The following is a 14,281-nucleotide window of genomic DNA, read 5'->3' as shown; positions in this document are numbered from 1 at the left end:
TTTTTTTTTTAAATGCTCAGGTCTCGCAACTTACTAGACGCAATGTAAGAAAATACATTTAGCTTGGTGCTTCTTGCATCAATGCTTCTGTGTCTGTCTTTGATGCCAGATTGAATTTCAATGTGCCATTTCATATCACCGCCCTACTTGGATTAAATTATTTGTAAAATGGTTTCCTTTTAAGCCTATAGATCAGTGCTTACTGATTATTTAAGAGTAGAATTTGCAAACTTTCATGTATTAATGGCTTCATTGCATTTGAGAAAACTGACAACTGAGACTTGCTGTAATCAGTTGCATATATCTTAAATATAAAATATTTATTTTTGTTCACATGATCAATGTTTCTCTTTCTAAAGTAGTGACCTTAATAAGCAGATGATGTTTATTTGTAGGTGTTGATGCCCTCACTTTCTTGAACTGAATAAAACCAATATAGCGGTGTGTTTTGGCTTCTTTGAGCTGCCTTATATCTTATCTTTGTTTTAACACTTGAATTCCTTGCAGTTGCAGTGCATTACATGATTATTTTAGAATATGCAAATGAGAATTGAGTAAATGGGTTTATCATTCTGCTGTCACGTTGTGTCTTAAAAGTGTGACTACTGCAAATTAGACACTTCAAAAAACACATTAAGGAAACAAAAAAACATGAACAGACAAATACAGTACATTAGTTGTCTCTTTATTGTATTCAAATGCATAGTTTCCTCTGCATTCTGTGGAGTAATTGTGAATGAGTAAAGGCACAAATACACAACCAACTTTTTTTAAGACTGACAGCGCCGTGCATGCTTCACAGGTTTATGTTTATCGATAAAGATTCTGGACTAGCTTCTTGATGTTCCTAGATTTCTGACAAACATGGCAGTGATTCACAATGAGGTACATAAAGTATTCTTGGGAACTGGGGTATAAAGTGTGCTTAGTTTTCTTGAAAACAATGCAACAAATTCTTTAAGCACTTTTGATTCTGGGTTGAAATGTTACTCAAACATGTTCTTCACAGGTTTCATGATATTAACCTCTTGTTAAACATGCTTTAAGTCATTCAAACAAGTTGATTACTCCTTCACATCTGCTGTATATAAATATATACATTCCCTAATGCCCACAGCTGGCTACACACATCTAAAACTGGTGATTTTATCCTTTCAAAACATTTTAGTAAGCTGAAATGATAAAACACGGGAGATTAAATGTATTGCATGTATGTAAATATCACTACTTACATGTAAATATCACTCTAAACTATCTAATCTCTTTTGCGTATACAGGCAGCAAAAATCAGATGGAATCTGACACCCGCGACTCTTTCTCAAAGAGTTTGTTAATGTCAGCTGGCGACTCTTGTCTTTCAGGATATCGCCTTCTGTTGCTTCGCTGGTCTTCAGTGTCTCCAGAACGTTCATCAATGCCATAGACAGGCTGCTGAGCCAGTCGGTGTCCGAACATTGTTGTACAAAGGGCTACATCTATACAGTGCGTAGTATTCCAACACTATAAAAATAGATAATTAAACTGTACAAACAATGATTACAAATACATTCAAATGGCTGTGCCATACTAAATCTGTTTAGGGAGGCATATTTGTGTAAAAAAAGTTGATCTCTAAGTCTACTATATTAAACGGTTTGTGGTTATTTGTTTATCGTGTTCACAAATCTAACAAGGAATATTCCAAGTGGGAATGCATCTACAGTGCACTAAGTGCAACATGAATGGCCTCAAATTTCTGCAAAAACAGTGCTATCATGCTGTCCATAGGATGTCACTTAGCACCAAGGCTTGCAAACCTATTCTGCACAGTGAGTGACAAGGAAGGTCTCAGTGCAGCTTTTGTGCATAACCATTTGCTATGCATGACATAGCCTACTAATGTAATAAGTTAGACAAATCAGATGCTACTCGTAGAACACTCTGTGGTTGAGGTACCAGCCAGCGTTTACCAACTGGAGCATTAATTCACTGGAGTAACAAGTCCATTTTCATTTTCGTCAGCTTGAGATCCATGAGCTGCAAACATTTAAAAGATTGCATGTGAACAAAACTAATTTCCTTAATGCATTTCGAAGCATCTTAAGAAGAGTTGCAGTTTTCAACCCTTACCTTATGAAGATCCTATACTTGATAAAGGGGTCCTGTTGTCTCTTCAATCGGTTCTGAATTGTGGACAGAAAAAGTTGAGTTAGTTCTGCCCTGAAGGAGAATGTTTGTTGTTAAACATGTGCTGTAATGTTAATATCTCACCACGTAAAGTCCTCTTGGACCTGAATTGATGCACTAGAATGCCTATGAGCAAGGCTCCGCAAACAATTACAGCTGCCAGGACAGATAAACTGGTAATTGCTGCCACCCTCCAGGAATCTGAAGGCTCTATGGGTGGGCCTTAAAAACACAGGACAATGTTACTGGAAGACCTCCAGCTCGACGGATCATACAGAAAGAATCTGGCCACTCCTTCTCTGTACGTAAGCTTTGACCTACTGCAAAAGAATCTACTTACAATGCATTCTCATGAGTGTTTAACTTTATTCAGTTTGGGAATATCGGACCATTTTAATGACTTGGATCTTTGTATCTTGTTCAGCAAAAGGAACTAATTTTTATTCAAGTTATCTCATTCACGTAGATCTAAATTCAAATCATTTTTCAGTAGCCAAATTCCCCATTTTTGGAAAATAGTAGAAATTAGGCAATTTTAATGTGACCCTGCTTCCACCACGAAAATAAATAAATAAAATATGTTTGCGACTTTTTATCTCACAATTCTGAGTTTAGATCTCAAAATTAGTAGGCCTACTTTGTTTCTCGCAGTTCTGATTTATATCTCACAATTCAGACTTTGTTTCTTGCAATTCTGAGACAAAAAGTGAGATAAAAAGTCACAATTACTTTTTTAGTTTTCATTCTATGGTGGAAACAGGCTTCCATAAACAAAATTTAAATGAATGATTAGGCCTATTTACCTCCCCAGTCTCTACTGCAACTTGAAAAAAGAAAGAAAAAAGAAAACGGTAAATGGGGTGTCACCCTTTTAAAATATGTATAGCCTACTGCAGGTAGGTTAATAATATGTACTTTTAAAGTATGCCAACTAATGTGTACCTTATGGTAGCCAAGTAAGCCTACTAATAGGGGCAAATAAGGTACAAAATGGTAGGCTACCTTTAGTTTTTGTACCTTAGGGTACCGCCTTAGTGACAGCTTTTTGTACCTTTTTTTTCTTAGTGTGTTCATGAACGAGCCATCACTACTATTCAGAGTCAGACCAATTATAATCTTAATTTAGATCGAATATACTCACATGTGTCACATGATGGAGTTTTCGGATACTGTTTGCATATTTGACAAGGTACACATTGTGCGACATCTCTGTTCCAGAATTCGGATTTCAAACAAAGGGCTGAACCTGACAAAATCGAACAAAGAAGCACACATACAAAGGTGTCAAATAGCGGTAGCAGATTACAGCGAAACTGACAAAAACAACTTCTCCGCACACGTTTCCTGATAACTCGGAGTGGGTTCGAGGTTTTGCGCATGGGTAAAATTTGATGTTTTACGACTGAATAAGAAGATCCAAGAGCTTTTTTCGCTCTGCCTCTTTTTCATATGAAATGAGATGGGGAAATTCCGTTGCAGTGATGTGGTGGTGCACTCGCGGGGAAACGATATTACTCATGCTCTGTGTGCGTAAGCAAGTCTAAAAGCTCACGGCCAGACTATGATGCAGCCCCTGAGTGCATGCAAAGTGTCCCACTGTGAGAACTGAGGACATGGAAAAGTGACTTTAAGAGAACTAATGGGTTGGCGAAGGAGTCATCAGTGAAAGCTGCGGGGCTTAGGGTTTGTCTTGCGCATTTGCTTGCAATCAGGGGAGGTAGGCTACATATAGGAAAAAGCGGTAAGGCAGGTACCACTGAGAGTCTTTCACATGAACAATTGCGGTCTACAGATGACAAACATCTGCAAGCTAATATCACCCGCAGTACTATATGACGTGACTTCGAGAACATCGGCAGATTCTAATGAAGACTTGCTTTCTTACAAATGACTCTTGACGTCTAATCCTTGTGGGGTGCGCTACATTTATCACTATCAAATGTTAGCCAGAGCAACTTTAATTAAAATGAGTGAAAGTGCATATTGAAAGTAAAATCTTTTCTCGACAAGTTGTGTGACTTAACAGAACAACGTGCACTGCTCCCATTGACTTATAATTTGATATTGATCCTGTATGGAGACTTTCAAGGATGCATTATATATAGGCCTACTGCATTAAAAAGTACACTGTATTGTAAAGATCTGCATATCTTTTTTTGTCATATACAGTATCTCACAGAAGTGAGTACACCTCTTCAGTGTTGTCACATGAAAAGATATAATAAAATATTTACAAAAATGTGAGGGGTGTACTCACTTCTGTGAGATACTGTACATTAAAGCACATTTAAAAACTCTTCAGGGAGTAATGAATCAGACCTCAGTATTCTTGTCTGATGGCCGAGGTTGTGAATTTCGGCTGCTCAACTAAAGGTTAATTAATTCTGGAAAAAGAGATACTGAAATCACAGTTCTGCTCTATCCCCACTGCGCCCTTGAGCAATAGTAAAATATCAAAGTCTTGTATGTTTTATCATGCACACCCAAGTAAGCTTAATGATCAGTAAACATCAGCTTGAATTTCAGCCCCTCAGTGTCTGTAGTTTTCAGCCTTTGTAATCCAAGGACCCCTATTGTCAAAGTTAACATTTAAAGGGCCCCCTATATAGCCTAGGGGCTCTTCCTTTTGTACTTCTGCTAAAATGATGAGGTGCCATATTTTCAAATTTTTTTAATAGTAATATGTTAAAATAATGAACTGACAAGGTTTTTTCTTCATAGTTCACAAAGTTGTTTTATTGATCCTGGAAAAGTTCTGTTACCAAAACATTTTTAAAACAAAGTAGCCTAATATAATAATAATAAAAAAAATCATTAATTAAATGTGTCAGTTTTGTTTGCAAAGGTAAAAAAAAAATCTGCTGTAAACTCAGCGGAGAGTCAAGTCCTGAATTTTCTATTTGTTAAATAATTTTAACAATTATACATAAGATGCTTTGCAGTAAACTTGGAAGTTTTTCTAAGGCCCCCAGTAGAGAATCACTACAGTATATTGTTTATTTAATACACGAGTTTCACAATTTGAGTTGAATTACTGAAATAAATGAACTTTTCCACGACATTCTAATTTATTGAGATGCGCCTGTAAGCATGTTTTGATGTGCATGATTGAATCCATAAGACTTTAAATCTAATTTCCTCGTTATAAAGTAACTTTGTGACATGACATGAATATGTTTTCTGTCTGTATTAAATCACTGCTTAACTAAAGCCACTGAATATAACAAGGGGCACTTTCCAATACATTGCCTAAGACTTTTCCATAGCAGGCAATGCACTCTTTTCATTCCTGCAAGTGTTTTTACAATTAAAACTGTTCCAGCAGTAACATACACATGCCAAAGTAACAAAGGCACTACAAGCTTCATGTTCCTCATGGAAAGCTGAAGCCTCTTGTGCCGCACTGTTCTCAGCTGGGCACAATACACCCCATGGAGCGGGCGGGAGTGAAATAAGAGCATTGGAATGCGGAACCGGTGGGAAATGTAACTGGTAAAGGAAGCTATTACGAATGAGGCAGTTCATCGTCATTAACTCCACTGACTCCACGTCTCTCCATGTTCATAGCAAGAGGACAAATGAGACATAAGGTTGGAACTTTCCTCACCAACACACAAATACATAAACAAACGTCACACATAGCCTACGCTCTATGTTATAACATGGGGATATTAAGCAAGTAAATGTGAATATTCTTACTTTTATCTGCGTTTGTTCCATGAATAAGAGTGGCGATCAATAGAGTAATCCAATAGAGGCAACGCAACATAGCACCAGAATCCATTTAGCTTTATATATATTGAAATCCCACAGCGATTTCAAAAGATTAAAAGCCACAAATGGGGTTCAAGCATAGCAAAAGCAGCGCGTGTGAATGACCCACCCCAAACTTTCAGTCTTGTTTTAATAGCGCCCACTATGGCCCACACCCACGCGTTGGGTTTAACTCCTCTATGAGTCATTTCCTATGTACTGTACTGAGATTCTGTGGCCGTATCTCAAAAGCATCCGCGAGACTTACAATTAGAGTTGAGAAGCAACATTTTTCACCAAGAATTTCTCAGCTAACAAAAAATATGTTCTAGAACGTTTAATAACATTCCCATTAAGTCACGAAAACGTTATTTCTGTTTGCTATCTGAACGTTCAAAACGCTTTTAAAGCGTTTTTTCTTGGTTAGCCTATATAAACATTAAAGATTTTGCAAACATTATGCGAATGTTTGTTTAAATGCTCTCTAAACCGTGTCCAACTAAAATGTTTGAGAAAAACGTTCCATAAACGATGTATAAATAATGTTTTTGTGCTTTGAGAACGTCATTAAAGATCTTTAAACAGACATTCTATTAATGTTAATGGAAAAATAACCTTGCTAGAACTTTCTGGGAGCGTTCCCTTTTAGAATGCTTCTTATTCTGAGAACACAATCCTTTAAAACAATATTGTATTTAATCATGGCTTTTGGTGGTAACGGTTCTTGTTGTCCAGAACTGATTGGTTCATTTCCAGAACAATCTTGTACGCTACCTGTTTTTTTTTTTTTGTAAAACAAAACCGCTGCTGATACTCTGATTTTTACGAGCCGCTTCTTTTTAGTGAGTCATTCAGTGCGTCCGGTTGCTGAACTATGACACCGAACCGATTCGTTTTACAGAGTAACTAACCAGGTCTTTTTATGCAAATAAATGGGTTCTCTTCATGAATCAAAGAATCATTCGGTCTTGTTACTGAATTAATCTGAATGAATAGCATATGTAACATTCGGTGACTGCTGATGGCATCTAGTACGAATTTCAAAATACTTCTTTCTCAAAAGTAGTAAAACAAACAGTCTAACTGTTCGAACTCGTAAAGAAGACGCGGAATCGTTAATTCTTTATGATGTCTAAGTAGGCAACTCGCTAGGATTTGAAACACGGCCCTAGAATCTCTGTATTCACAGCACGACAAAGCACTACGAGTGGGAACCCGTCAATGATGGTAAGAGACGCACAAACACAGCCTGTTCGCTGACAACACTTTCGTTTTTACTTTCAAGAGCTACATTTACGTGAAAAAGAAACCAGTTCTCTATTAATAGGAAATATCAGCCAGTAAAATACTGGTGGTCTTGTTGACGTAAATATCTGATGTCAGACCTATAAGAAAACAACTTAAATGAAGAAACGTTTAAACGAACAAACGACAATTTGCGAAAATAAGTACTTTTTTTGTTGTAAGAGCACGAACTAGAGACCCCAGTCTCCGAGCGCACAAAGTATGTTTGAGCAAAATAGGCACATTAAAGTCACCCCACCCAAACTACGTAATTCACTGTCTCTGGTCCAAGGGAGCAAACAACAGTTCAGTGTTTGGCAGACACACAGCGCAGACTGAGAGGAAAAGCAGTACGTTATTAATACGATCAAGAACAGCAAAACCATGGGTGCGGGGAATAACATAAGGTCAATTGCGCAATATAATGAAAAACATTTACATATATATTCCGGGCAAAAATTTGCAAGTACAAAAAAAAACGCGTGGTAGGTTTTATATTCTCCCCAGGACTGCTTCCCCTGTGATCCTCTTCTAATAGTATGCAACTATGCATATCTATCTAAACCATCTGAAGTTACTAAAGACACATGCATTGTGCAAATAGGATTGTTTTGGCAGACAGCATATAGACTGCAATATTGCATTTGGAAAGTCCAGTTTCGAGTCATCCTTTTCCACCAAGTACAATAACATCACCATTAAAATGAAAACCCAGATTTCATCTAGCCAATCAATCTTAAATGCAAAATCATAACACAAAACTATACACAGGCTTTAACTGGTAAGGTAAAACACTTGCTTAAAACACATTGTGTAATGTCTCAATGTTTTGTCTAGGTTGACATCAAAGCAGAGAGCTGAGTTCACAAATAACTTTATCCAGTTTTTTATTTTTAAGGAAATTGTGCAATAGTTATTGACATACGTTGGTGATATATCACAGTATGGTTGGTTATATGGCACCTACTGAAAAATGTTCATGTTTTGTATTTTTAAGATCACTGCACCACCATCTATGCTTCTAATTCTGCAGCTCTCCTTTTTTCCACCCAGTATCCATCACATCTGTTCATTACTTACTTTAAGGGGTTCAATAACACAGAGTGTCACCATAGAAACTAAGCACATTACTGGATAGTTACTGTAGGACTCAAACGGATAAGGCCATAATTCTCAAAACAAAAAAGTTTCTGCGAACTTCAGACGTCACTCGTATTCTGTGGAGTTATAACATTTATGATATATTGATATTTGAGCAGATACAGTCTTTCCTCTTTGTTTCATGGTCATTCAAAAAAAAAAAAAAAAAAAAATGCAGGTAAAAAAAAATCATTGCAGTACTTTAAAGAACACAAAAAAGTAAGAGAGACAAAACTCAATAGATTCCTCTGCAATGAAGCAGCACTGCTTGTGTGCTGTAGACCATGACTACTTCACAACTGTTTCCATTCTGTCACTGTCTGTTTGGTCACTAGCACCACCTATCACAGATGGGAGTGAAAGTGGCCCTTTAGAGCATTTTAAAATACCATATTATGGTAATCCTGTGCTTCAAGACCACTTTCATCCCTTCGTTTCTCATCTACTGTATTCAGTTCATCAAAAAGCCCACACTAAATTAAGTGATGTAGATGCGGTGGAAGTCGTTTGCTCCGAATGCAGCATTGCATTTGGGGCACTTCCTTTGGCGAGTGTCGTAGCGAGTCTTCAAGCATTCATAGCAGAAGACGTGGAAACACTTGGTGAGGACAGTCTCCTTATCTCGGGTATTACAACAGGGACAACGTAATTTAGCCTAAAAAGGAGACAACAGTCAGGTCAGCAACAAATAATACAGTATTAAGCTAATCTACCAGTCATTAAATGTCATATATGCATTAATTGTGCTTATCTACAAAGATTTTTTAAAAGGATGAGTAGGACCAAATAGTATAGGAAAAGCAGCCAACTAGCGGCCCGCACACATGGGGAAAAAAACCATCCCATTTGGAGTCCTCAAGATGTTGGCTGGAAGAATAGCCACAGTGTGTAATCTACACAAAGTGTGGCTACTTTGAAGAAGCTAAAATTATATGACAGTTTAACCTATTTTGGTCACAGCATGTTTCTCATACTTCCATGTGTATTTTCATAACTTTGAGGACTATTATTGTAAAGTTTTTAAAATATTTTTGATCTAATTGTTTTAAATAATATATTTACTTAAATATCTACGTTTGTGCTGAGATTTGTTTTTCTAAAAATGTGACCCTGGACCACAAAACCAGTCATAAGGGTACATTTTTTTAAATTGAGATTTATACATCATCTGAAAGCTGAATAAAAAGGCTTTCCATTGATGTATGGTTTGTTAGGATAGGACAGTATTTGGCCGAGATACAACTATTTGAAAATCTGGAATCTGAGGGTGCAAAAAAAATCAAAATATTGAGAAAATCGCTTTTAAAGTTGTCCAAATGAAGTCCTTAGTAATGCAAATTACTTATCAAAAATTAGGTTTTGATATATAAACGGTAGGAAATTTACAAAATATCTTCATGGAACATGATCTTTACTTAATATCCTAATGATTTTTGGCATAAAAGAAAAATGTATAATTTTGACCATGTATTGTTGACTATTGCTACAAATATACCCCAGCGACTTAAGACTGGTTTTGTGGTCCAGGGTCACAAATGTTTCTAAATGTTCCTAAGGCTGCATTTATTTGATCAAATGTACAGTAAAAAACAGTAATATTGCAAATGAAATAATATTACAATTTAAATAACTGTTTTCTATTTGAATACATTTTAAAATGTAATTAATTCCTGTAAATTTTCAGCAGACATTAATCCAGTCTTCAATGTCATATGATCCTTCAAAAATCATTCTAATGTGCTCAAGAAACCAATATTTGCTGCTCAATATTCTTGGGAAAACTGTGACACCTTTTTATTCAAGACTTTCTTTGATGAATATAAAGTTCAAAAGAAAAGCATTTACTTGAAACAGAAATATTCTATAACATTATACTGTCTTTATTGTCACTGTTGATCCATTTAATGCATTTCCTGAATAAAAGTACTTATGTCTTTAGAAAAGTTACCCCAATATAAAAATTACTAGGTAATGTGTCTGAAATTTTGACTGACCTTATACTGATTAATTTCTTCTTGCAGAATCTCATCAGCATCTGTGTACACCTCAACTTTCTTCTGTTTCTCCAGCTTACGCCGCAGTCTGGACAAGTCCTCCTGAAAAGAAAGCACAGTAGGAGAGTTTCACACACATTGTTCCCACTCTTTTGTATCCCAAACTTCCCTACAACACACATGCCCATGTACCTGTGCTTTCTTGAGGTTGACACTCTCCCTCTCACGGGCAGTGCGGTTTTCTAGTACTGAGGCTTGGATTTCCCTCAACTTGGTCTGAGTGTGTTCCAGCTGCACTTTAAGGTCCTCGGCCAACTGGGCCGCCTCCACTGCCTGAGCCATCGTGCAAAAAGATGAGCATCAAACACACATCTGGAAATGTATGCTAATGGTTGGCTAAGCTGAGTCATAGTTGTCATGGACACGAGAACAGAGGTGGGCGTCTGTGATATTTTACCTTGCGCTTGTTGAGCTCCAGGGCTTGAGTGCGCAGCGCCAGCTCTTTCTCCAGAGCGGCCAGTGTGCTCTGCAGAACACCCTCCTTCTCTTCTAGTTTCTGCACTACCAGCAGCTGAGCGTCCACCTGGGAGGGACAGTTAAAGCGCACATGATTCAACTACATCAGTATTTTTATAAAAAACTGTTGTAAAACATTATTATGTGCAGATTATATGCCTCAAAATTGAGAGGTCCATAATTTTAACAGGGATGGGCTGACTAGTTGTCTATCAACCAACTAGTCAATTATTTTATCCAGTTTTTGTCTAATTTTAACTTTATTTTTAGTGGCGATACTTTAAATGTGATAGATTAGGAGACTTTTAGCTGATTTCTGTTGGCTTCCATTTTTAAGGATATTTTTGAAGATTAGGTTTGTGAATTATGTTACAAATATTTGAGCAAAGATGGCATGTTATGTTAAAAATAGTGGGAAAAAAAATCTGAGACCCCTATGATCTTGTCACATCCTGTCTACTGATATACCGTCATCTAAACAACTTTTGAAGGCAGTGTAGATATATTCTTTGCCGCCTATGATATCCCACTATTGTGTGTATTCAATTCCATGACAGCTGAGGTTTTTAACTTTTGATTTCATATCCAGCAAAAAATTACTATTATAGTAGTTTTGGCCAAAGCACTCTTTCTAGGGCTGTCAAAAAAAAATTGAATTTCGAATATTCGTTGAATTTAAAATAAAAATCCACATTCGAATGCAAAAACGTTGCATTCTTAAAAAAAAATTTTTTTTTGTTGTATGTTAAGGAGGCAGTCTTATCAGTGGCGATGATGATGTAATTGTCGTTGTGTTATAATGTGTTTGTTATCCTGTCCAGTTAAAGCCACTAGATGCGAAGCTGCTGCGTTGTTCATTAAAAATATTGCGGAAAAAGAGAACATCAATGCGGAGAAGATCTTGTTTACGTCAAAACTGAAACCAAGCCGTTCACACACAATGCATATTTTGCACATTTTCTAGAGGGACATCTATCCCTGTTGCACTCGCATCTTGCACAAAAGAGCCTCATGTTTAGAAAGCCATGTAAAATTAATGCAAGTTCAACTTTGAAAAAACATATCTCGAGACTTTATGGCGGTTTTTTTCCCCATACCACTGCATCTCATGTTTTTAAATGAAAAAAGTACTCCGTGTGATTGGCTTTCGGCGCTTTGTATTAAACTATGCATACATACATTATGCTGTTTTGTTTATAGTTGTTTAAGCAACTTTATTAATTATAATTGGTTTATAAACATTATTTTAAACATTAAGCACTTTTTTCCAGATAGTCATGTTATTTTATTGCTTTGAATAAATGTGCATTAGTAATATTCTGCTCGATGCGCCCTCTTGTGGCCTCAGGAGAGAAGCCAAAAGCTTTTTTTCACCCTAACTGAAATTTTGCATTTTAAATTCGAATATAATTCGAATATTGATAATATTTAAGTACAAAATTCAAATTTAGTTTTTCAGCCTTTTTGAAAGCCCTAGCACTCTCGATTTCGTTGCAGATAATTAAAATACCGATCATAAATACCGTTATGCTGCCATAGAAGTTTTGTGAGGTACCCTTGTGTGCAAACGGTGCCCGCAAAATCACTGTCTGATTGGATGGTGAAGCAACAAGTCAGCCTAACCTTTCAGGTGTAGCCATAGTCAACTAAAACCCACTGACTAGTAGATCATAATTAGATCATAAGTAGATCAAAATGTTTGTTTTGCACATTCATAAATTCACGTGTGGGTGCATGGTAACTGTATGAGAAATGTTTTTTTTGTGCGTGTGTGCACCTGGGTTTTGAAAGTAAGCACTTGGTCTGCCAATTCCTCTTTCTCCTCCCGCAGAAGCTTGTAAATCTGGTTGGATTTGATTCTCTCACTCATTAGTTTGAAGTTGGCATCATCTTTCTCTCTGAGCTGCTGCATGAGTCTGCTGTTCTGCTCCTGCATGTCTTCAAAAGCCTGTCCCGTCACATCCATCTCACTCAGCAGAGCCTCTTCCTCCTGAAAGGTCCCATCAGTTTTTAATTATTAGTTAATCTGCTACAGAGGCTATTGATCTAGACTGATTCTGACACAAATGTTGACAATAATTCTGTTCAACTAGACACCTGTTTAGTAGCAGCTAGTTTTTTCTGCAAGTGTTCGATGGTCTCCTCAGCCACACGGATCTTGCGGAGAGCATCTTCATCTGCCAGCTTTTTGCTTTCCTTTCTTTCCCTCTCCTCCAGTTCCCGCACTCGCTGCCTCAACTCTTCCACCTGCCAGACAATGTTGACATTAGCATTAAAAGAATGACCACCCCTAGTGAATTGCATGTTAATGGTTTTGCCACACAGAAATACAGCAAATCTTTGTGGGTTCACATACTTCTGCTTTGGACTTCTTTTCTGCGGCCATAAGTTGCACTTTATATATATATATATATATATATATATATATATATATATATACACATACAGCGGGTAAAATAAGTATTGAACACATCACCAGTAATTGCACTTTATCTCGCTGCTCCTTTGGGGCTGATTTGTACATGTCTAGCAGTAGTTTCATTTCCTTCTGAGACTCCTGTGCTTTTCTGTTGGCATGACACAAATGATGTGTGGGAGAGGTGACTCAGATGTGAAGTTCATTAAATGCTAAACAATATGGGGTGATATAGTTATATATAAAAGCCAAGACACCAGCTGAAATCTATCAGTAATTAGAAAGCAATCATGCCCCTTGTCAGTGGAAATTAATATTAGTTTGTTCAGTCCCAACTGATGGCCTATCAAAAGGTGTCTCATGACCAACGTGTCACACAAGAAACATTTCATGATGGGTAAAAGCAAAGAGCTCTCTCTCTCCTCGCAAGATTTCTGACAGAGGAGTGAAAAGAATTATCAGAAGAGTTGTTCAAGAGCCAAGGATCACTTGTGGAGATCTTCAGAAAGACCTGGAATTAGCAGGTACAATTGTTTCAAAGTAAACAATAACTGATGCACTCAACTGCCGTGGCCTGTATGCACGCTCACCACACAAGGCTCTATTGCTGAAGAAAAAGCATGTTGAAACTTGTTTAAAGTTTGCTGCACCACATTTAGACAAGCCTGTGAAATACTGGGAGAATATAGTCTGGCCAGATGAGACTAAAATTAAACTCTTTGGATGCCATAATAAACACCATGTTTGGAGGTCAAATGGCACTGCACATCACCCCAAAAACATCATGGTGTGGCACTGGCAAAATTCATATAATTGAAGGAAGGAGGAATGGAAAAATGTACCGAGACATTCTTGATAAAAATCTGCTGCCATCTAGGATGATGAAGATGAAATGAGGGTGGACATTCCAGCGAGACAATGATACCAAACACACAGCCAAGGAAACTCTCATTTGGTTTCAGAGAAAGAAAGTAAAGCTGCTAGAATGGCCCAGCCAATCACCTGACTTGAA

The 14,281-nt window shown here is 37.1% G+C and overlaps 1 protein-coding gene and 1 long non-coding RNA gene across 3 annotated transcripts in view; both read right to left on the bottom strand.

Annotated features, from left to right (window-relative positions):
* Positions 1–664: 664 nt before the first annotated feature.
* LOC107675034 (uncharacterized) lies at positions 665–6,130 on the bottom strand. The gene is made up of 5 exons (XR_001632569.1): positions 5,866–6,130; positions 3,308–3,412; positions 2,251–2,388; positions 2,110–2,162; positions 665–2,016 (listed from the first exon to the last, which is right to left on the bottom strand). It is a non-coding gene; the product is annotated as an uncharacterized LOC107675034 (long non-coding RNA).
* Positions 6,131–8,056: 1,926 nt separating this feature from the next.
* rnf40 (ring finger protein 40) overlaps positions 8,057–14,281 on the bottom strand; it is a 20,070-nt gene continuing 13,845 nt past the window's right edge. For both annotated transcript variants that reach the window (XM_016469214.1, XM_016469213.1), the window contains exons 14-21: positions 13,347–13,420; positions 13,210–13,253; positions 12,951–13,100; positions 12,631–12,843; positions 10,795–10,920; positions 10,530–10,670; positions 10,338–10,439; positions 8,057–8,998 (exon numbers count right to left, since the gene is read on the bottom strand). In XM_016469214.1, coding sequence (XP_016324700.1) covers positions 8,822–8,998; positions 10,338–10,439; positions 10,530–10,670; positions 10,795–10,920; positions 12,631–12,843; positions 12,951–13,100; positions 13,210–13,253; positions 13,347–13,420 — 1,027 coding nt within the window. In that variant the 3' untranslated portion in view covers positions 8,057–8,821. The remainder of the gene's footprint in view (positions 8,999–10,337; positions 10,440–10,529; positions 10,671–10,794; positions 10,921–12,630; positions 12,844–12,950; positions 13,101–13,209; positions 13,254–13,346; positions 13,421–14,281) is intronic.

The sequence above is a fragment of the Sinocyclocheilus anshuiensis genome, unplaced genomic scaffold (genome assembly GCF_001515605.1).
Source record: "Sinocyclocheilus anshuiensis isolate Anshui unplaced genomic scaffold, SAMN03320099.WGS_v1.1 scaffold1572, whole genome shotgun sequence".
In the NCBI taxonomy this organism is placed as follows: domain Eukaryota; kingdom Metazoa; phylum Chordata; class Actinopteri; order Cypriniformes; family Cyprinidae; genus Sinocyclocheilus; species Sinocyclocheilus anshuiensis.
The sequence above is the reverse complement of the archived record's forward strand: the minus strand, read 5'-3'. Positions and strand labels throughout refer to the sequence as shown.